Source organism: Equus caballus, chromosome 30 (genome assembly GCF_041296265.1).
Source record: "Equus caballus isolate H_3958 breed thoroughbred chromosome 30, TB-T2T, whole genome shotgun sequence".
Lineage (NCBI taxonomy): Eukaryota > Metazoa > Chordata > Mammalia > Perissodactyla > Equidae > Equus > Equus caballus.
The window spans coordinates 12,892,692-12,914,007 of record NC_091713.1 but is presented as its reverse complement, the minus strand read 5'-3'; the positions used below and the strand labels follow the sequence as shown (position 1 = coordinate 12,914,007).

At 45.9% G+C, this 21,316-nt stretch overlaps 1 protein-coding gene and 2 long non-coding RNA genes across 3 annotated transcripts in view; 2 read left to right on the top strand and 1 right to left on the bottom strand.

Annotated features, from left to right (window-relative positions):
* Positions 1-132: 132 nt before the first annotated feature.
* On the bottom strand, positions 133-1,474 carry LOC111771338 (uncharacterized). Its single transcript, XR_002805133.2, has 3 exons — positions 1,345-1,474; positions 641-821; positions 133-350 (listed from the first exon to the last, which is right to left on the bottom strand). It is a non-coding gene; the product is annotated as an uncharacterized lncRNA (long non-coding RNA).
* LOC138921468 (uncharacterized) lies at positions 1,464-7,128 on the top strand. Its single transcript, XR_011434075.1, has 4 exons — positions 1,464-1,621; positions 2,030-2,102; positions 3,408-3,498; positions 4,562-7,128. It is a non-coding gene; the product is annotated as an uncharacterized lncRNA (long non-coding RNA).
* A 998-nt stretch (positions 7,129-8,126) lies between these two features.
* LOC138921524 (uncharacterized) overlaps positions 8,127-21,316 on the top strand; it is a 31,842-nt gene continuing 18,652 nt past the window's right edge. Inside the window, exons 1-2 of the mRNA XM_070255746.1 lie at positions 8,127-8,259; positions 9,786-10,392. Of these exons, the coding sequence (XP_070111847.1) occupies positions 8,127-8,259; positions 9,786-10,392 (740 nt within the window). The remainder of the gene's footprint in view (positions 8,260-9,785; positions 10,393-21,316) is intronic.

Sequence of the window (21,316 nt, the reverse complement as noted above, 5' to 3'; positions counted from 1 at the left end):
ATGCAGCAAAGACAAGTCTCTGAGCAGAAAACTGATGACCAAGGTCGAGTGGAGGCGGGAAGTCTGGAAAGAGAGGAGTGTGTGTGGGAGGGGGACAGGGCAGGGTGTGGTTTGATAGTTTCTCACTTAAACTTTCTCTGAAAAATCCCAGTGTGTCTTGTCCAGATTAGCAAGAGGAGGGATCTCTTTGGTCCACGGGCAGACAGGCTGCAGCCTGTGGGCAGGGGGCCCTGGTCACGGGACGTGGTGGTGCTGGCTGGGCTGGTCCAGGAGGGGCTGCCGAGCTGGCACAATGAGCAGGTCTCTGGCTTCTGTGCAGGTCCATCCTGCCAGACTTAGCTTCTTGCAGGCTGTGGGGTGGGTGAGGTGGGTGAGGGTTCCTATCTTCCCTCCACCAGCCCAGAGTGTCCTCAGGAAGCCAAGCTCCCGCTGCTCCTGCTGTCTTCACCACGTCTCCAAGGGGGGTGCAGCCCGCCCGCCCCAGGGATGGGCATGGCAGGCATTCCCACAGGCCAGGTGGACAAACAGGCTGCTCAGTCTGGAGGCTGAATGTCTGGAGCAGAGTCAGATCCGGGTGCATTCTGGGACTCCCCACTGGGCCCCTAGAACAGTCCCTGCTACTCAGTCACAGGAGTCTCACCTGAGTGCCCAGCTGGCAATGACGTATGTCCCAGCTGGCTGAGGAGAAGTGTCTGGCCACCTGAAGGATTCTTAGTGGATGCTTCCTGAGCAGACGTTGGAAGCTTCATGTAAGCGAGGCAGCAAAGTGTCCTGTCACCCCCTTCCCTGTTGATCAGAGGTGGCACCTTGGGGTCCACGTCCTGAGTGGATGAAGAAAGAGTTCTGTTCAGGGGAATGTCCTGAGGGGCTCCTTAGGGAAGCGAAGGCTTTGGCGTGGCCTCCGTTCCAGCCTGGGGGCCAGACTCTCCAGGGCCTGGGCCGGGCAGGAGCCACTCACCCAGGCTCCCAGGACACCCCGCCCTCTCCATCCACGTCTCGGCCAAGGACACACCTGAGAACTGAGGGCACAGGGCTCCGGTCAGGGGTGGGGATGGGTGTTAGGTGAGCACATGAGAACAGGGCCTCTGGCTGGGAGGGGCAAGTGGCCTCTCCTCTGTGGCCCTGAGCAGCTCGCTGCCCCTGTTGGGCCTCTGTCTCCTCATCGGGGAGATGCAGGCATGATGGTCCTGTGGCGCAGGCCTCAAGGGGGGTGATGGGCTAAAAGCGGGGAGAGGAGCATGCGGAGCTTTCTGCCCTGCTCCCCCTGGAGGGGTGAGGGGAGGGCAGTGATGACGGTCATGGCACGAGTCCTCAGAGACCCTGTGAGGGAGGGGGAGGACTCACCCTTTCCAGACGAGGAAACAGGCTCAGGGAGGCCAGGCCAGGCCACACTCAGAGTGACAGTTGGAGCTGGGCTTGTTCTAGAATCCTAGCACACTGGAGGTTGGAGTAGCCTTGGTGGCAGTTGGCTGGGGTCAGATGTCCAGGGTCAAAGGCCGGTGGTGCTGGGGAGAAGTGGGGGGAGGGGAGCATGGCCTCACTGACTTGTCCTCCATCCTGGCAGGAGGGGCCCTCCACGTTTGCCACCCTGCCATACACCACAGAGAGTCCAGAACAGCAGGTGAGGGTACCTGGGGAAGGAGCTCTGCCCACCCAGCCGGAGGCCTCAGACTCAGAGAGCAGGGCCCTGGCTCCTACAGCCCTGCCTCCTGGAGCCACAGTGCCTGAGTCCTAGTAGAGGTGACAGGAGGAGGGCCTGGAGAGCTGGTGCAGGATGGATTTGCGGTGGGGAGGGCCAGGGACCACGTTCCCTGTCACTTGTGGGAATCTGGCCCTGGGAGGTGATAGGAGGAGTGCGGGGTTCTTGGGGTGTGAAGGGAGGGAGTTGAGGGGAGGCTGCTAAGTGTCCTCGGGGGCTCCTCGTGGGAGCTCAGGGGTGGGCCAGGACGCCGAGGGGAGGACTTTTCAGGGGAGGGTCTGCGGGGGACTTGAGAGCAAGGGCTCATCCCCTCCCACCCGGATGTCACAGGGTGTTGTCCCCTTCTTGGCCTTTCCTTGATGATCTGGTGATGCTGCATCTGGTGATGGGTGACTATCAGGAGGTGAGTGAGGGTGGGGACTGGGCAGGGGCACCCGGATCCTGAGGCTTGGGGTACGGGAGCCCCAAACTGAGCCCTGAGCTCTCTGCACCCGGCACATCTCCTCTCAGGGGAGCCTCGAGCCGCCCTGGGAGCCGGGGCATCAGGCCCATCTCAGGGATGGGTGAACAGAGGGTCCGTGTGACACACCCGTTGTGTCCCCAGGCTGGTGAGGCGGCAGAGCCGCCTGAGGGAGGGCACAGCTGTGAGAGGTTTGTGAGCTGGACTCAGCCTCTCCCTCCCGCGGGGCCCATGGCGGGACAGAGAAGTTGAGCCCCTCCAGTCAGGCAGCAGGTGAGTGGCTGAGCTGTCCCTTCTGCCTGAGGCCGCAGCCTCCAGGTCTGTCATCTGAGAGGGTTGGGCTACAAGGTCCCTCAGCCTCAGCCCCATGTCCTCCTTCTCTGGAGCCCAGAGCCTGGCCCAGTTCCAAGGCCTGCTTTCTCTGTGTGCCCGGCCCCTCTGGGGACCTGGCAGTGGTACCGCATGAGAAACGGGGGGCATAGAGGCTAGTCATGGCCAGGGGCTCTGTCTGATGGACTTGGCTGTCTGCCTTCCAGGGGAAGGAGATCAACCTTGAGAAAAGGACTGAGGTGAGCCGCTGGGGCACTCCCGGTCAGGGTGGGGAGTGGAAATCAGAGACCCTCAGGGCAGAAGAGTCCCCGGCTGCATCCTGCACCTTACATGGACGGGGAGGGTTTGATAACAGAGAGGGGATGGGGACCTGTGCAATTGGCAGGTGGGTCGAGGGGGGATGGCATCAAGGAAAACTTCCTGGAGGCGGGGCTGATTGTCCCATTCCGAGAACAGGTGGAGCCTGGATGGAACTGGAGGGAAGGAGAGTTCCCAGGCCTGGTCCCCTGCCCCACTCCTCACCCCTTGAAGGCCCCTGCAGCATCCCCCACCCAGGCCTCATCTGCGTCCTCTCCTTCCCTCTGGTCCCAGGAATACAGAGTCAAGAGGGAGAGCCCGCTGCTCCGGGTGGCTGCAAACAATTACAGGCTAGAGCCCGAGGAGCGATTTGGGGCCTGGTTGTGGGACATGGAGCTGCTCAGTGGGAATCAGAGCTGAGGCCAGCTGGAGTCAGGGGAGGGCAGGGGTGGACTCTCCATGGTGGCCAGTCCAGAGAGCCCATGTCCATGGCCCCTGGTCAGCCCGAGGCCTTGTTGCGTGGCGACCTCTGGGACACCCAGACTCCAGCTGCTGGCAGGCAGTACGGGGACACCTGACGTGTGGCTCCTGGTCGGCTCACAGTGCCTCTCTGTCCTGTAGCTACAGCCTGTTCTGCCAGCTGGAGCCCCAGTCCTAGTCGGCCAGCAGAATACTCAAGGCCGAGAAGAAGCGGCCATGATCACAGTCAGCGGTGAGTGAGTGTCTGGGCTGGTGGTAACTGAATCCCAGGGGTTCAGAGAAGCTTCAGGCTGAGCATGGTCTCAGAGGGTTGGACAGCTGGCGCTGGGAGCCCAGCCCCACCACTGATCAGTCCTGTGACTGGGGAGAGTCCCTTCAGCTTCCTGAGACTCAGTTTACTCCTCTGTGAAATAGGTGATGCTAAATGATCGCTCACGTGGCAGGGTCAAACGGGCTGCTGTTGGCTGACAGCACTGAGCACAGGGCCTGGAGCACAGAGTGTAGCGGGGCGGGGGGGTGGGCCATGATTCTGGGGAAGGCCCCCCAAGATAACCCGACTCTTCTATTCAGCCGCCAGACCACCAACACTGAGCCGGGTCCCACTGGCAGGTCACAACCCCACCCTCAGCAGTGGGGCCTCGGCTGGGGTGCTTGGGCTGCAACGGGTCAGCTCCTCCCAACTTGAGGGGAAGGGGACACTGTAAGCTGATTCCTGGGGTCCCCTGAAGCCCAAGAGACAGGGGACGACCCCACCCCAGCTCCCTCACTCTCCCCCAGCACCTGTTTTCCTGTTGGGGAGGGACAATATCCATTGATTGTAAATAGTAAACGTTCGGCATGAATAGTCTATTACAATCCTGTCTGTTTCACAGCCTGGGCGTGGTGGTGTGGTTCTTTCACTCCCTGTGCTCGTGTAAATGAGACAGAATCTCACATTCCCCCTTGAATCCAGTAATGCTGCAGAGTCCTCAGCTTATTGTATGTGGGAGAAGGGAGAAGGGCCAGCTCGCCCTGGCTACAAACGACAGCCCTAAGTCCCCCTACCTCGGAGGACAGGTTCATGTCAGTGTCCTTCACCTGGGCCAGCAGCAGACGCAGCCCCCGGATCTCCCGGGATTTAGGGGTTGAAGGGGCTTCCGGAGGCAGAGCAACAACCACTGAAAGCTGGGTGTCTTTAAAAATGGCCCCAGCCAGGACCAGCTTGTGCCCCAGGACATGGCTGCCCTTCTGCCCTCTGCAGGAATAGGGAACATTGCCTGCTTCTCTTGTTGAGGTTTCTTTTGACCAAATTTTAGGAACTTGCAGTTTTTCTGGGTCCATCTCCGCAACTGCATCAGCTCTCAGTGTGGAAGAAATGTAAATAGATTGAAACGTGCACGTGGAGAGGGTGAGGCCCGACTTCCCATCCTCAGTGTCCCTGTAGGGGCTGCGTGTTCATCCTTCACGTTGACTTGAATCCTCCTGGGATCCTCGTCCATGACTCCGAATTCCGTTTCCTGCTTGTTTTGTATCCACGGGGAAAATTTGTGATGCGACTTTAAGGCTACAGCTGGGCTTCGTTCCAGAAACATGACCACTGCCTGTCAAGCAGGATCTCCAGCATCCCTGAACTTCCTGATACAATTGTTTTTAGGGCAGAAATTTCCCCAGAAGGCCCCAGCCTCTCAATCGTGGCCACTCTTCCCTGGCTGGGCCTGATGGATTGTGGGTGAGCTCTGGTTTGCCAGGATAAGGGACCATAATTCTGGCCAGTGAATGACCCCACATTCTTCCTTGTTGTTCCAGGGTGACTTCTGGACCCATGCGGTTCTGAGGTCCATGATTTTGGACAATCCACCAGTTTACACACTTAGTGATGTTGTTACTGACTTGTCCTAAAGGGGCACTTGGGCCTGAGCCCATAAAGTGTGTAGCCCCTGAGATGGCTGTGTTCTTTTCTAAAGTCTTGTGCTGTGGTTACGTCAGGGAGGAGTGAGCCTTTCCTGTTGGGAGGTTTGAAAGATGAGGCATGAGAGGGGTGGGGGTGGGGGGGTGGTCCAGCAGGGAATGCCACCAAACTGATGATCCATGGACATGCGTGGACACAGCCTCACCGATTAAAACTCTGAAGTGCTTCCCATCTTGGTGGTGAACAGACACTGCGCTGAGCTCACCCCGAGAACCCACCCCATCACCAGGAACTTAAGGGTGACCATGCGGCATTTTGAACATCGTTCCTGGAAATGCCATGTGAGACATGGGCCAGATGAATTGCTTGGTACTTTTGAGTTATCCACTTCTTTCTGACAGCTGCCAGTGTCACCCAGACACACAGCAGGCTGGACTCTGCCAGGGAGGGCTTCTCAGGACAGCCAGAAGCTGAGGATAAATCCTGGTTTCCGGCCCCCCAGGCCCTTCCTGACCTGGGACAGCCATGCAGGCAAGTGACTAGCTAAAGAAAGGGCTGGTAAGTCTGATTTTCCTCCAAAGAGAAAGAGGAGTGCCAGGTCCCAGGGCGAATCCAAGGCCAGGAGGAAGGGACTGGTGTCTGCAGGGTTGCTCCTGCAGGCCTGTGAGGCTCCTGAGAGCTGACCCCACATGTAGCAACATTTAATAAGTCTTGAGTCTACCGCATGGCAGAGGAGAACAATTTATTGCATCTTTGGGTTCCCAATGGCCAAAAGTGAGCTGAGAGTCAGCAAGAACAGGCCCACATTTGCAGCAAGAGTCTGTTTCACCAGTCCGTTTTTTTTACTTTGATATAAGTTGAGCATACACACACACTCACACACATACACACCATGCACTCAAACTCAGTCAACAGAGAATAAAGAAGAAATGCTCATAACAATCTAATGCTTGTTTTGTAGCTGGTCACCTTTTCATAGCTGGTAGTTATGACTACCTTCTTCCATCACCCGTTTCATATCTCTTTTGCCCTCAGCAAGCACCTCGGCTGGTCATGGTGCCTTGCCTGGAGGGGACCACAACCCACATTCCCGAAGGGTCTGGGCCATTGCTGGTCCTGCCTGGATTGGTTTCTTGTAGTTTTCCATTGACTTTAGTCATGGGGCCTGGGACAGAAGAAACGCTCTAAGGAACCCCCTGACTTCCAGACAGAGGCCTCCTCACCGCCACTGCTGAGCAGCAGAGGAAAGCCAAGGCCCAGAGGAAGACCACGCTACAGACACGTCTGCTCTGGGCGTGAAGAGGAATAACACGCAGGGAAAAGTCTGAGGGAAAAGCAGGGCAGTCTTTTTTTCCGGCACTGAATCTAGCTAGCCAGTTAGAGCAGAGGCTCCCCAACATGCAGCCCTAAGCTCCCGGGCACGAGGCCGGCTGTGCTGTCCCGTCTGGGGTTTGCGGGAACAGACTGCAGACGACCACAGCTGAAGACACCACGGCCTAAGAACTAAAATTACACCAGGGCCACCCGTTCCCTTCTTTGGGGGTAAGCTTTGCCTCCTAAGTCTTACGTGGTCATTCTCCGAGAATGCTCTCTTTGAAGGTTATAAGAATAATCGTAACAGCTGCCATCACTGACTACTTAGCTTCTGTGCAGCGACTCGACTGGCCAGCTCTGTGGGGGTCATCTCAGTGATGCCTATGGTCTTGAGGGCTGCGTTCCCATTTCATAGCTAGAGAGACGGAGGCTCAGAAACATTAAATACCCTAACAAGGAAGGGAAAAAACACTCAGAACCCAAGTTAAATACTGAGCCAAACTCTCTGTCAAAGAAAGGGGAGGACATTTCTGACACATAGACAGAGTCTGAATTCACCCCCACAGGCCTCCAGTGAAAGAGGCAGGAAGGAATGTACGTTGGGAGGACAAAGCGTGAACCTAGAAAAACATAACAGGAATCAAGAGGGAAAGAAAAAAATCAGTATATCTAAATTATAGTAGTTTGAAACAAGACTTTAAAACACATTCTAACTGAAATTCCACATGGTTACCACATGGCAGGATACAGGAAAGAAGATTCGAATGAAAAACTAATTCGTTTTTAGGGAAAACATTAATACTACAGATACTATGTTACTTTTTAACACATCACTCTGGGAAACTGATAAATCCGTGAGAAGAGGATTTTCATAACACAGAAAGCTTGCTCACTCACGTAGACAAATCCCGACAAGCAGTGGGTTCCTGTCAGGTGACTGATGCCGAAAATGGTCTCCTTCAATAGGGTGATCCCTGAAAAGGGCAGGTCCATCTTCACGAATCAAATTCCCCACACATACAGATCTGAGAAAATGAAGGAAATCTGACGTCTCCCTGGATGCAGCTCTGAATTCGCACGCAGGAAAGAACAGAAAAATGGAGACTGGAAGTAGAGACCTTATTGAGAACATGGATATAAAAGCACTTTTGAAATAATGTATTGGAATCTACTGAAACATTATACAAAGAGAAGAGTCCATTTTAAGTGGGTTTTACTGTGACTGTGAGGACAAAAATTAAATCATCCTATGACTTTGATAACTCTCTGCTGACTTTAAAATACAAGTCAGTAATGTACACAGTAAAGGAAAATGAGAGAACCACACGAAAAGGAAAGGCCTCCTCACCTGAAACCCAATCTCTCACCTCAGAAAGAACAAAGGAGTTTAATAAAGGGAAAGTATTGGTATACTTCAGTTTCGAGAGCTCAAAGCAAGTAAACATTAAGGCCGCTGCAGAGACACATCGGTGAGGCGCCTGCTCCATTTCATCTGCACCGTCTTTTCTCTCAGTGTTGTCAGGGTGTGCTTCTTGGCCCCTCTCTCTGCCTCACTGGTGAGCCTGTCTGCACTCAGCGCAGTCGCCAGTCTCTCTCCTGCCCTCCCCACTGTGCTTTCCTCTTTCCTGGTATCTTTTCAGTCCTCAGAAATTGTCGGCATGGAGCTTTGGGATACCAGACCGGCTCTTGGAATCATCTCCCCCGAATCTGAGGACCGGGCAGGGGTGCACACGAGACTTAGAGTGCAGACCACCTGCAAGCACACCTGGCAGGATTCACCTGTGCGAGCAGGTGCAAGTTTTTCCAAGGCTTTGACAAGATGCACAGGGCTTACCTGTCATCCTGCACTGCTGCAGGCCTGTAGTCCTTGGCGTCTCTCCTGCCAGCAGATTCGGTGGGGCTGGCCCACGGTGTCCTCTCAGTGACCCCTCTTTGCCAGGATGGTATTGGATCCAAGAACCAGCCTCTGGAAAACGTAACTGGACATCCTCAAAGGGATGGAGATGCTTCAACCAGGATTTGGTTTGGACTCGTTCCCACAATCATGCTGCTCCCTCTGTGAAGACTTGGCCACCATCCTTCTTGTCCTCTTACCCTCTGAAAATAAATCATGAAATTGGATCCAAATGATGAAGGAAGCCTGCCTTCTCAGGACAATTATCTTGGCTGTCTTGTACTTCCACCCTCCTTCTCTTCCTCTGGGGATAGATCTGACCTGTGTCCTGGGACATCCTCTCCCTCTGTCGCTTAAAGTCTAAAACTCTCTTCAAAGGACATGAGGGATAATCTGAATAAATGAATAGGTCTTTAACATTCTTGGATGGTGATATGAAAATGACAGTAATCCTCAATTTAATCTACAACCTTAATAAATGCCAGTTAAACATCATCAGGACTTAAAAAATACTCAACAACTGATTTATATAATTTTATGTGGAAGATGACAAGGTCCATTGACAGCTAAGTCAACTGTGAAAAACGAGGCACCACTCCTCTAGGTGATTACATATAGTCCAAAGCCACATTTATTAAGACTGTGTTGAACTTACTGAAGACAGGACACGCATCAAAAGAAAAGAACAGACCCTCAGAAACAGACTTATCTCTGATGGGAATGATATTAAGGTGGCATCAAAAATCAGCGAGTAAAAACTATTTAGTAGATGATGTTGAAAACACTCGCTTGTCTGTGGAGACAGATAAACCCGAATCCTTACATCACACCCAACACTCAGGAGGGCTAGACGGATCAGAGGCTTAACTGTGGAGGGTGAAGGATGAAACTAAGACCACGCAGGACAGAATGCCTGTAACCTGGAGTGAGAAAGAATGTCTTAAATGAGAAGAAAATAGCGCAAACCATAGGTGAAAAATAGATTTAATGATATCAAAATTAAGTATTTCTGTTCAATGGCACAACAATTTTAAAAGAGGGATGGACTACTGGGGGAAGATATTTACAATACCTAAAGCAGATTCTGTATGAGAGACCCACTCACTCCACTATGGTGGTCGCAATGCTGGGGCCAGGGGACCCAGGAAACCCCCCAGCCCCCCAGGCCCCACACTAAGCGGGGTACCAGCAGCCCGCCCACCTGGGAAGGAGGAATCTGACCCCAGCCCGATCCCTGACCCCTTGGTCTCAGCGCACGATCTTCGGGGCCCACACAATCTTCTTCTAGAGCCTTTCCCGACACCCTCACATCCTTCAGGGAAAAGCAAAGGGCCTTCCTCTTCCCATTTTGAAGCAGCGCACCTGACAGGTGGCCTCAGGGGGTCCTCGCTGCCCTTGCCTCTGATGCTCTGTGTCCCCTGAGGACCAGGCGTCTCTGGAACCCGCCTGCGGAGGCGGCGGCGCCAGGAGACCTTCTCCTCCAAGAGCCGGCGGCGGCCCAGCGCCCTTCTCTCCCGGGACAGCCTGGCCGGGCCGGGCTTCCCTGGATCAGAGGGCGGGGCAGCCGCTCTCCGGAAGGTTCTTGGGTGGGCGCTGCATCCCCCGGGGGCCCGGCAGAGACCCTGCCGCCGCATCCCGCAGCGCGGCCTGAACGGACGGCGGCCCGGGTCCCGCTCATCGCGCCCACCCGTCCCCAACCCGCCGGGGCCCCGCCGCCCCAGGAAGCCCCCTGCCGCGCCCGCCGTCCCGGTAGACGCTGTGCCCGCCCCGCGCACGGTGTCGCAGCCGGCTCCGGGCAGAGGGACAGCAATTCAGCATCGCCGTGTGTTCCCCCCTGCCTGCCTCCGGGGCGCTGGCTCGTCTGCTCCGCGGGCTCTGCCGGCCTCTCCCCACATCCAGGACGGAGCACGAGCATCGGGTACTCCAGGCTCGGTCCCTCAGACTCTGGCTGCTCACAGATTCCTTCCGGGCCTAAAAGTACTGGTGCAGTTCTGCAGTGAGGCCCACCACATCTGGAAAACCATCTCCAGGTGGGTTTGATGCTCATTCGGCTTCGGAACCCTGATTCCTTGTGGCATTTGCACTTCGCTCACGTTTTTGCAAAGGCAAATGGACGTGAGTTCCCATTGTGAATTCCGCCACAGAATCCATCACATAAGAAATTGTCGATCTGAGTTGTGGAATCCTCTAGTAATCAAGATCTAAAGAACTAGTGGGGAAATAGTAAAAATTTACAGTAAAGTTTCCCTCTTCTACTTATTTTAGTTCTCTTAGCTTCTTTTCTTAGATTTAAATATAATTCACTGAAGCCCACAAAAGGAAAGGCTGTTATCCTCATATTCAAGTCTATTAGGATTTTGGAGAGGGAAGGAAAGAGGAGAAAAAGGGATAGAAATCAACATTTAGTTGGTACCTACTGCTATGCTAGGTAGTTTAAAATTCACTTTATAACTTCTTACAAAACAGTGATTATCACGTCAGTTTTAAGCAGAAGGTGATCAAAGCTTAGAGGAATTAAAAGTGCATTGCTGAAAGTTCTAGAAAACTCAAAATACTCTAAAAAAGAGCAGGGTTGAAATATCACATTACTTGATTTCAGGACTTACTAGGAAACTAGAGTAATCAAGACCGTGTGTTATTATTGGCTTAAGAAGACATATAGATCAAAAAGCAGAGTCGAGTGCAGAAATAGGTCCACATTTATGCACCAATTGTTTCTTGACAAGACACAAAGACAATCCGGTAGTGAGAGAGAAAATTATACTTTATGTACTACTTTGTGTGTGATTTTTTCTGAATAATATCATGTTCTGAATAATATCCATTTTATTGCATTTATCAGAAGTTTAATCCTTTTATTGCTGTGTTGTATTCTGTTGTAAAAATATACTGCATTTGTATACTTACCCATTCTCCTACTGATGGATACATGAGTAGTTTCCAATTTGGAATTGTTTGAATAGAGTCGTTAAGAATCTTCTGGTAAAAATCTGTTTGCGGACACTGCTTTATTTCTCTTGAGTAAATGCTGAGGCGTGGAACTGTTGGAGTAGAGGACAGGTGCGCGTTTACTTTTCTAAGAAAGCGCCAAAGCGATTGAGCCATTTTTCACTCCACCAAGCAATATCTGAGAGTTCTGGTGGCTTCACAGCCTCTCTGACGTTCGGTGTTGTCTTTTTCCATTTTTAGTCCTTTGAATGTCATGTTTGGGCTCTTTGTTGTGGTTTGAATTTGTGTTTCCCTGATGACTAACCGTGTTGAGCTGTGTCCCTGTTTATGAACCGTTCGTATCTTTTCCTTTGTGGAGGACTATGCAGAGCACTTGCTCGTTTTTATATGCGGTTGTTTCCTTTACTGTTGAGGTGTAGGCGTGTATGTCTCTATTTTCTGGATTCAAGACCTTTATCAATATACGTACAGATAGATATACTATATATATATATATATGCACACACACACAATATATTGGAGATATATAGTATGTTTAGATGATATATAAATATGTTTGATATGTAATATTTATTTAATATAAATATAGAAAAATTTGATATATATTTGATATGTAAACATATGTTTGATATGCAATATATAGTACATATGTAATATACTTGATATATAGCATATATATAATTATATCAATTATATAATATAATTGATGCCGAATATATATCAAATATGCATTATATATCATATATCAAATAAAGGCAATGTCCAAATTTTCCTCCTAAAACTTTAAAATTAGCTTTAATATTTGGGCTAATGGTCCATATTAAATTAAGGTAGAGATATGGTGTGTGGTAGGGAGTTATTCTTTTTCTTGGTTTATATGCTTTTTAAAAAAATTTATTTTATTGGAGTCATATTAGTTTATAACATTGTGTAATTTCAGCTTTACATTCTTATATATCATTTTCTGTTTAGACTGCATCGTGTTCACCACCAATAGTCTAGTTTTTATCTGTCATCATACTTATGTGCCCCTTTACCCCTTTCACCCACCCGCCACCTCCTTCCCCTCTGGTAACCACTAATCTGTTGTCTTTATCCATGTGTTTTTTAGGTTCCACATATGAGTGAAATCATATGGTGGTTATCTACCTCTGTCTGGCTTATTTCATTTAGCATAATACCCTCAAGGTCATCCATGTTGTTGCAAATGGATGATTTTAGCTTTTTTATGGCTGAGTAGTATTTTCTCTCTCTATGTATATACACCACTTCTTCTCTATCCATTCATCACTTCATGGACACTAGGGTTGCTTCCATGTCTTGGCTTTATGAATAATGCTGCAGTGAGCATAGGGGTACACAAATCTCTTTGAATTGTTGATTTCAAGTTCTTTGGATAAATAGTAGTGGGATAGCTAGATCACATGGTATTTCTATTTTTAATTTTTTGAGAAATCTCCATACTGTTTTCCATAGTGGCTGCTCCAGTTTGCATTTCCACCAGCAGTGCATGAGGGTTCCCTTTTCTCCACATTCTCTCCAACATTTGTTATTTTTTGTCTTGTTAATTATAGCCATTCTGACCAGAGTGAGGTGATATCTCACTGTAGTTTTGATTTGCATTTTTCTAATAATTAGTGGTGGTGAACATCTTTTCATGTGCCTGTTGGCTATTTGTATATCTTCTTTGGAAAAATGCCTGTTCATATCCTCTGCCCATTTTTTGATAGTTAATTGTCTTTTTGTTGTTGAGTTGTATGAGCTCTTGTTTACTTTGGAAATTAATCCCTTGTTGGATATATGGTTTGTAAATATTTCCTCCCAGTTGGTGGGTTGTCTTTTCACTTTGTTCATCGTGTCCATTGCCTTGCATAAGCTTTTTAGTCTGATGAAGACTCACTTGTTTATTTTTTCTTTTGTTTCCCTTGCCTGAGTAGACATGATATTCAAAAAGATGCTGCCAAGACAGATGTCAAAGAGTATACTGCCTATATTTTCTTCTAGCAGTTTTATGGTTTCAGGTCTTACACTCAGGTCTTTAATCCAGTTTGAATTAATTTTTGTGTATGGTGTAAGATAATGGTCCACTTTCATTCTTTTGTATGTGACTGTCCAGTTTTCCCAACACCGTTTATTGAAGACACTTTCCTTTCTCCGTTGTATGTTCTTGGCTCTCTTGTCAAAGATTAGCTGTCTGCAGATGTGTTGTTTCATTTCTGGACTTTCAATTGTGTTCCATTGATCTGTCTGTCTGTTTTTGTGCCAGTACAATGCTGTTTTGATTACTATAGCTTTGTAGTATATTTTTGAAGTCAGGGATTGTGATGTCTCCTGCTTTATTCTTTTTCCTCAGGATTGCTTTGGCTATTCAGGGTCTTTTGTTGTACCATATAAATTTTAGGATTCTTTGTTCAACTTCCATGAAGAATGTCATTGGGATTCTGATTGGAATTGCGTTGAATCTGTAGATTGCTTTAGGTAATATGGACATTTTAACTATATTTATTCTTCAATCCATGAGCATGGAATATCTTTCCACTTCTTTATGTATTCTTCAATTTCTTTCAATAATGTCTTATAGTTTTCATTGTTTAGGTTTTTCACCTCTTTGGTTAAGTTTATTACTAGATATATTATTTTGTTGTGGTTGTAAATGAGATTCTATTCCTTACTCTCTTTCTGCTGGCTCATTGTTGGTATATAGAAATGCAACAGATTTTTGTAAGTTGGTGTTGTATCCTGCAACTTTGCTGTAGCTGTTGATTATTTCTAATAGTTTTTTGGCGGATTCTTTAGTGTTTTCTATATATGGACTCATGTGGTCTTCAAACAGCAAGAGTTTTACTTCTTCCTTTCCAATTTGGATCCCTTTTATTTCTTTTTCTTGCCTTATTGTTCTGGCCAAAACCTCCAGTACTATGTTGAATAGGACTGGTGAAAGTGGGCACCCTTGTCTTGTTCCTTTTCTCAGAGGGATGGCTTTCAGTTTTTTGCCATTAAGTATGATATTGGCTGTAGGTTTGTCGTATATGGCCCTTATTATGTTAAGGTACTTTTCCTTCTATACCCATTTTATTGAGCATTTTTATCATAAATGGATGTTGGATCTTGTCATATGCTTTCTCTGCATCTGTTGAAATGATCATGTGATTTTTATTTTTCATTTTGTTAATGTGGTGTGCCACATTGAGTGATTTGTGGATTTTGAACCATCCCTACATCCCTGGTATAAATCCCACTTGATCATGGTGTACGATCCTTTTAATATATTGGTGTATTTGATTTGCCAATATTTCGTTGATGATTTTTGCATCTATATTCATCAGCAATATTGGCCAGTAATTTTTATTCTTTGTGTTGTCCTTGCCTGGTTTTGAGCTCTGGGTAGTGTTGGTCTCTTAGAATGAGTTAGGAAGTGTTCCATCTTCTTCAATTTTCTGCAATAGTTTGAGAAGGATAGGTATTAAGTCTTTGAATCTTTGGTAGACCTCTGCAGAGAAGCCATCCGATCCTGGACTTTTGTTTTTTTGGGAGGTTTTTGATTACTGTTTCAATGTCTTTGCTTGTGATTGGTCTGTTCATATTCTCTGTATCCTCTTGATTCAGTTTGGGAGGTTGTATGAGTCTAAGAATTTACCATATCTTCTAGGTGATCCAATTTGTTGGCATATAGTTTTCATAGTATTCTCTTATAATCCTTTGTATTTCTGTGGTATCCATTGTAATTTTTCCTCTTTCATTTTTAATTTTATATATTTGAGCCTTGTCTCTTTTTTTCTAAGTGAGTGTGTGTTTGTCAATTTTGTTTATCTTCTCAAATAACTAGCTCTTTTTTTCATGATCCTTTCTAATTTTTTTACTCTTTATTTCATTTATTTCTGCTCTGATTTTTATTATCTCCATCCCCCTGCTCACTTTCAGCTTTGTTTGTTCTTCTTTTTCTGTTAGGTACCGTTTAGGATTACTTATTTGAGATTTTCTTTGTTTGTTGAGATGGGCCTATATTGCTATGAATTTCCCTCTTAGTACTGCTTTTACTGCATCCCATAAGAGCTGGTATGTTGTGTTTTCATTTTCACTTGTCTCCAGGTATTTTTTTATTTCTCCACTAATTTTTTCATTGATCCAATGGTTATTCAGTAGCATGCTGATTAGTCTCCACATATATGTGACTTTCCCAGCCTTTTTCTTATAGTTGATTTCTAGTTTCATACCATTGTGGTCAGAAAAGATGCTTGATGTGATTTCAATCTTCTTAAATTTATTGAGGCTAGCCAAGTCTGTAACATATTGTCTATCTTTGAGAATGTTCCATGTGTACTTGAGGAGAATGAGTATTCTGCTGTTTGGGGATGGAATGTTCTATTTATATCTATTAAGTCCATGTGATCTAGTATTTCCTTTAAGACCACTGTATGCTTGTTGACTTTCTGTCTGGATGATCTATCCATTGATGTAAGTGGGGTGTTAAGGTCCCCTACTATTATTGTGTTATTGTCAATTTCTCTGTTTAGGTCTGTTCATAGTTGCTTTATGTACTTTGGTGCTCCTGTATTAGGTGAGTATATATTCATAAGTGTTATGTCCTCTTGGTGGAATGTCCCTTTTATTGTTATATACTGCTCCTCTTTGTCTCTCACTGCCTTTTTGTCTTGAAGTTTGCTTTGTCTGATATAAGTATGGCAACACCAACTTTCTTTTGCTCTCCATTTGCTTGGACTATCGTCTTCCAGCCCTACACTTTGAGCCGGTATTTGTCTTAGAGCTAAGAGGTGTTTCCTGGAGGCAGCATATTGTTGGTGGTTGTTTTTGAATCCATCCAGCCACTCTGTGTCTTTTGATTGGAGAATTCAATCCATTTACATTTAGAGTGATTATTGATATATTAGGGCTTAATACTGCCATTTTATCTCTTGTTTTCTGGTTGCTCTATATTTCCATTGTATCTTTTCCCTTGTATTTCTGACTGACATTTCAGTTTGGTGGTTTTCTGTGATGGTTTTCTCTTTATTTATAATATGTGGCTCTGCTCTGATTTTTTGTTTAGTGATTGCCATGAGGTTTGTATAAAAGCTCTTACAGACAAGATGGTCATTTTCTGATAGCCTCTTATCTTCATTAGCCTAAGCAGGTTCCATACGTTCCCTCTTCCTCTTCTGACAACAATAATTCTTGGCAAAAATTATTCTTTTTTGTGTTGTGAGCTTGTGACTAAATTGAAGTATTTATAGTTATTTTTGATGCTTTCCTTCTCTTTATCTTTTCATTAATTGTTTACTAACCTATTCTGATACAGAGCTGCCATTTTATGATCCTAACTGTCTTTTTATCTCCTTGCTCACAGTTGTGTAAACCTTTGCTCTTTAGTTTTGGATGGGAGGGCTCCTTTCAACATTTCTTTAAGGCAGGCCTAGTGGGGATGAACTCTGTCAGCTTTTGTTTATCTGGGAAAGTTTTCATTTCTCCATCATGTCTGAAGGATAGTTTCACTGGATAGTGAATTCTTGGCTGAAAGTTTTTGTCTTTCAGTATTTTGAATATATCATTCTGTTCTCTCCTAGCCTGCAAGGTCTGCTGAGAAATTCACTGAAAGCCTGATAGGGGTTCCTTTGTAGCTTGTTTTGTTCTGCCTTGCTGCCCTTAATATTTTTTCTGTGTCTCTGACTTTTGCCAGTTTTACTAATGCGTGCTTTGGAGAAGGTCTTTTTGTGTTGATGTAATTAGGAGTCCTATTGGCTTCATATACTTGTAAGTCCAGTTCTTTCCACAGGTTTGGGAAGTTCTCAGCTATTATTTCTTTGAACAAGCTCTCTACACCTTTCTCTCTTTCTTCTCCCACTGGAATACCTGTAATCTTTATGTTGCTTCTTGTATTTGAGTAGGACATTTCTCAAAGAATTGCTTCATTTAAAAAAAAAATCTTATGGGCTGACCCTGTGGCCGAGTGGTTAAGTTCTCGCACTCCGCTTTGGCAGCCCAGGGTTTTGCCAGTTCGGATCCCAGGCAAGGACATGGCACCGCTCATCAGGCCATGCTGAGGTAGCATCCCACACAGCACAACCAGATGCACTCACAACTAGAATATAGAACTGTATACCAGGGGGACTTTGGGGAGAAGGGGAAAAAAACCCAAAAGGATTGGCAACAGATGTTAGCTCAGGTGCCAGTCTTTAAAAAAAAAAAGCTTAGTTCTCTTTCCTCCTCCTCCTGAAGCATTTCTATGTTTCTGTCCTCTAAATCACTTATTCTGTCCTCCACAATGTCAGCTCTATTTTTATATGGTTTCTTGATTATATTTTGTCTCATTAATTGTGTTCTTCATATCCAGAATTTCTGTTTCATTTTTTTTTTTTAGAGCTTCAATCTCTTTGGTGAAGTATTCCTTCTGTTCACTAATTCTCTTCCTGAGCTCCTTGAACTTCCTTTCTGAGCTTTCTTGTAACTTGTTGAGTTTCTTTATGACAACTATTTTGAATTCTCTGTCATTTAGATTGTACGTTTCTGTGAGCTCAGGATTGGTTTCTGGAGATGCCATTTTCCTTCTGCTCTGAAGTGCTACTGTAGTTCTTCATGGTGTTTTATGAATCGATCTTTCACCAGCACATTTGTGGTCGTATCAGGCTGCAGAGTTCACCTGCCACCGCTGGGGACTGGCAGGAGCTGTGGTCTCTGATTCTGCCCCATCTGCTGGAAGTTGTGCTGATAGGTTTGCTTTGCATTTGCGCACACTGGCCACAGCTGCTTGACAGGTCACGCAAGCATACACAGCCTTGGTGGCCAGATTGCATTCCCATGGGCAGGTCCACTGTGCTTGGCAGATGGATCTGGCTAAGCTGCTCTGCTTGGCAGGTGGGGTGCCTTTGTGCTGGCTGAGCCACTGCCGCTTGGTGTGGAGCATTCATGCAGGCAGGGCCACTGCAGTATGTGGGTGTTGCTTCCAGTTGAGCTGCCCCAACCTCCACCCACAGTCATGCTGGCCACTATGTGAGGACCCGTGACCTGGATGGCTGCAGTCAGGGAATGGGAGGGGTCTACACACTCAGTTCTGCTGCTTCCTGGGACCAGTCCACCCCCCTTCAGATGTACGGCTGTGTGGATCCCTCAGATGTCCTGTTGTGCTGGGTAGGGAATCCTCTGATGGTTAATGAATGTCCATTTAGTTGTAACTTCGAGGGGAGAGACGAAGGGACCAACTCACTCCACCGTGATGCTGATGTCACTCCTGTATATGAGAGGTTATTTTTTGTCCCCATAAACATGATAAACTAAATTCTGAACATATTTGTGATGTCCTTTTTAATAAAATTTGTAACCACTGCCCAAATAAAAATATAGAATATTTCCATCACTCCAGAAATTTCCCTTTTGACTCTTTACTGTCAATTCATTTCTCCCTTTTCTCTCCAACATTTGTATATCTGTTACAGTTTACAGAGGAAAAAAGGTCAAATCCTAGACTGTAGTTCAAAACCAGACGTGTTAAAAGTGTGTATCAGTTAGGGTCTACTCAGGAAACACAAACCATACCAGTAATTTACACAGAGCTATTTCAATATGATGAATTATTAACTGGTAAAGGTCCTTAGCTACTAATAGGGATAAAAGAGAACTCTGAAGAATCCATGAATTGCAGCTGAGGCGCAGCTCTACCAGACGGAATTTTGGGGGAGAATTTCAATTCAAAAGTCAGCGACTTAAGGAAGGAAGCTCTACATTTTGCTGGCAAAAGTGGATGCACATGTGTCTGGCTTTTGTAAGAACGGGTTCCTGACACACAGGTGACACTGGTCAGGCGGCAGCGGCAGTTGCAGTAGAGTCTGGAGGTGTGGCGCCATCTCGTGGCCATGAGGGAAAGGTCACGAGAACCGCTAAAATGCAGCACAGGAGACAGAGCTGCTTCCCCACGTGCCTTTGTCTACTGATGCTGCCACTCTGGACAGCGTCTCATGTTCCAGCGCTTCCTCCATCTCCGTTCTCACCCCTGCCAGTGCTGACCTTTTCTGCGTACTAGTCCGTTTTTTATAAATCATTTTTATTAGTCTTTCAAAGTACCATCTTTCAGATTTGCTGATTTTCCCTGGTGTACAGCTGCCTTTTATTAATTAATTTCTGCTCTTACGTTTATAATTGAGTTACTTCTACTTTCTTTCATTGAGTTTGCTATTCTTTCTCTGCTTTCTTGCAGTAGAAGCTCAGTTAACTGATTTTCAACTTTTTTTCTTTTCTAATAAAGCATTTGAAGCTCTAATTTTCCTCTAAGCCACATCCCACGAGTATCAGGATACCGTATTTTTATTGCCATTCAGTCCAAACATTTTCTGAATTTTACAGGGGTGTCTTCTTTGACGTTGGGTCGCGGAGAAGTGTGTCGCTTCCTTTCCAAACAGTGCAGGACTTTCTGGTTCTCTTTGTGTTGTTGGTTTCAGTTTAATTCTGCTGTTTTCAGGGAACATCCTCAGTGTGATTTCAGTCTTTCGATATTTGTTACAACTTGGTTTATCGTCCAGGTTCAGTCTGTTCTGGTAACTATTTCATTCACAATGGAAAAGAATGCGTGTTCGGCAGTTGCTCCTTGCTCCTCGTGTCGTTTGTGTGTTAGGTCAGCTGGTGAACCCTGTTCTAGTCTCCAGATCCTGACTGGCTTTCTGCCTGCTTGTTCTAGCAGTTAAAGAGCTGTGTGAAACCTCCAGTTATGTTTTTGGAGTTGTCTATTTCTTCCTTTATTTTGAAGCTATGCTATCACACACATACAAATTTAGGATTTTTATATTCTGCTGAACTGACCCTCCTAATTCGGAAATGTTCTACTTTATCTCTGGGAATAATTCTTCACTTGAAGTCAGCTTTGTCTTTTAGTAACATAGCCACACAGCTTTCTTCTGGTTTGTGTTTGTAAAGTAATCGTTTCTCTGTCCTTTTATTTTCCACATTTCCATGTTGGTCCTTATGAGCTACTTGTGCGCAGCATATCCTCGAGCCTTGTTTTTGAGTTCAGTCGGCCTGTGTTTACTTCTAATTTGCTTTTGACGAGTCCACTTACATTTAGTGTAATTGTTGATATACAATTGTATTTGTGTTTACCATCTTGCTGCTTTATTTTATTTCACCATTCTGCTTTTTGTTCCTCTATTCCTCTATTCTGGTATTCTTATGGATTAATTATTTTTAATTATTTCACTTTTTCCTCTAATAACTTTTTAATGATATCTGTATCATATCCCTCTATTAATAATAGTATTGTTGTCATTTGTTTGTTGACTACCCTTGAGCTTGGTTCCTTTCTTATTTTCTTTTGGGTTAATTATTTTTTGTGCTTCTACTTTTCTCCTCTACTAGGTTTTTAGTTATGTAAATATCTGTTTATTTATATCTATTTCCACATGTGTGTGCATAGATGTACATAATCATTTTAATTCATTGGTGGTTACCCTAGAGATTCAATATCTACCCTATACTTATAGTCATGTGGCTTATAGTAGTTTTACAACTTCTAAACAACCAAAATTATTAGGATTCATTAAGTTCATTTATCACCATCCTGCCTTTTTACTCTTACTGTCGTCTGTTTTAATTCTGCATGTCTGCAGCATCACTAATTGTGTTTTTAAAAAGTCAATATTCATTCATCTTTTTATATATTCGCATATACATACTTACGTGCATAAATACATAGATATGTATGGTTTTTGCTTGTCTTATTTCCTTCCTACAGTTCTGAACTTCACGTAGAAAACTTTTCTTCAGCCTGAAGAATCCCCCTTAGTATTTCTTATGGTGCAGATCTGGGATGAATTCTCTAGGTTTTGTGGGACACAGTTTTCCAGAGACCACTACTTAGAAAACTTTGCCTTAAAAACAAAGAATGAAGGTAAAGGTGGACATTTTAAGCACTCTAGGATCTATTGGGTAAATATTTTAATTTAGGTTGGAATTTCATCTCTTATCAGACATCCTGGTTTTGGTAACAAACTACTTTATCTGTATGTACAGATGTCAAAAATTGCT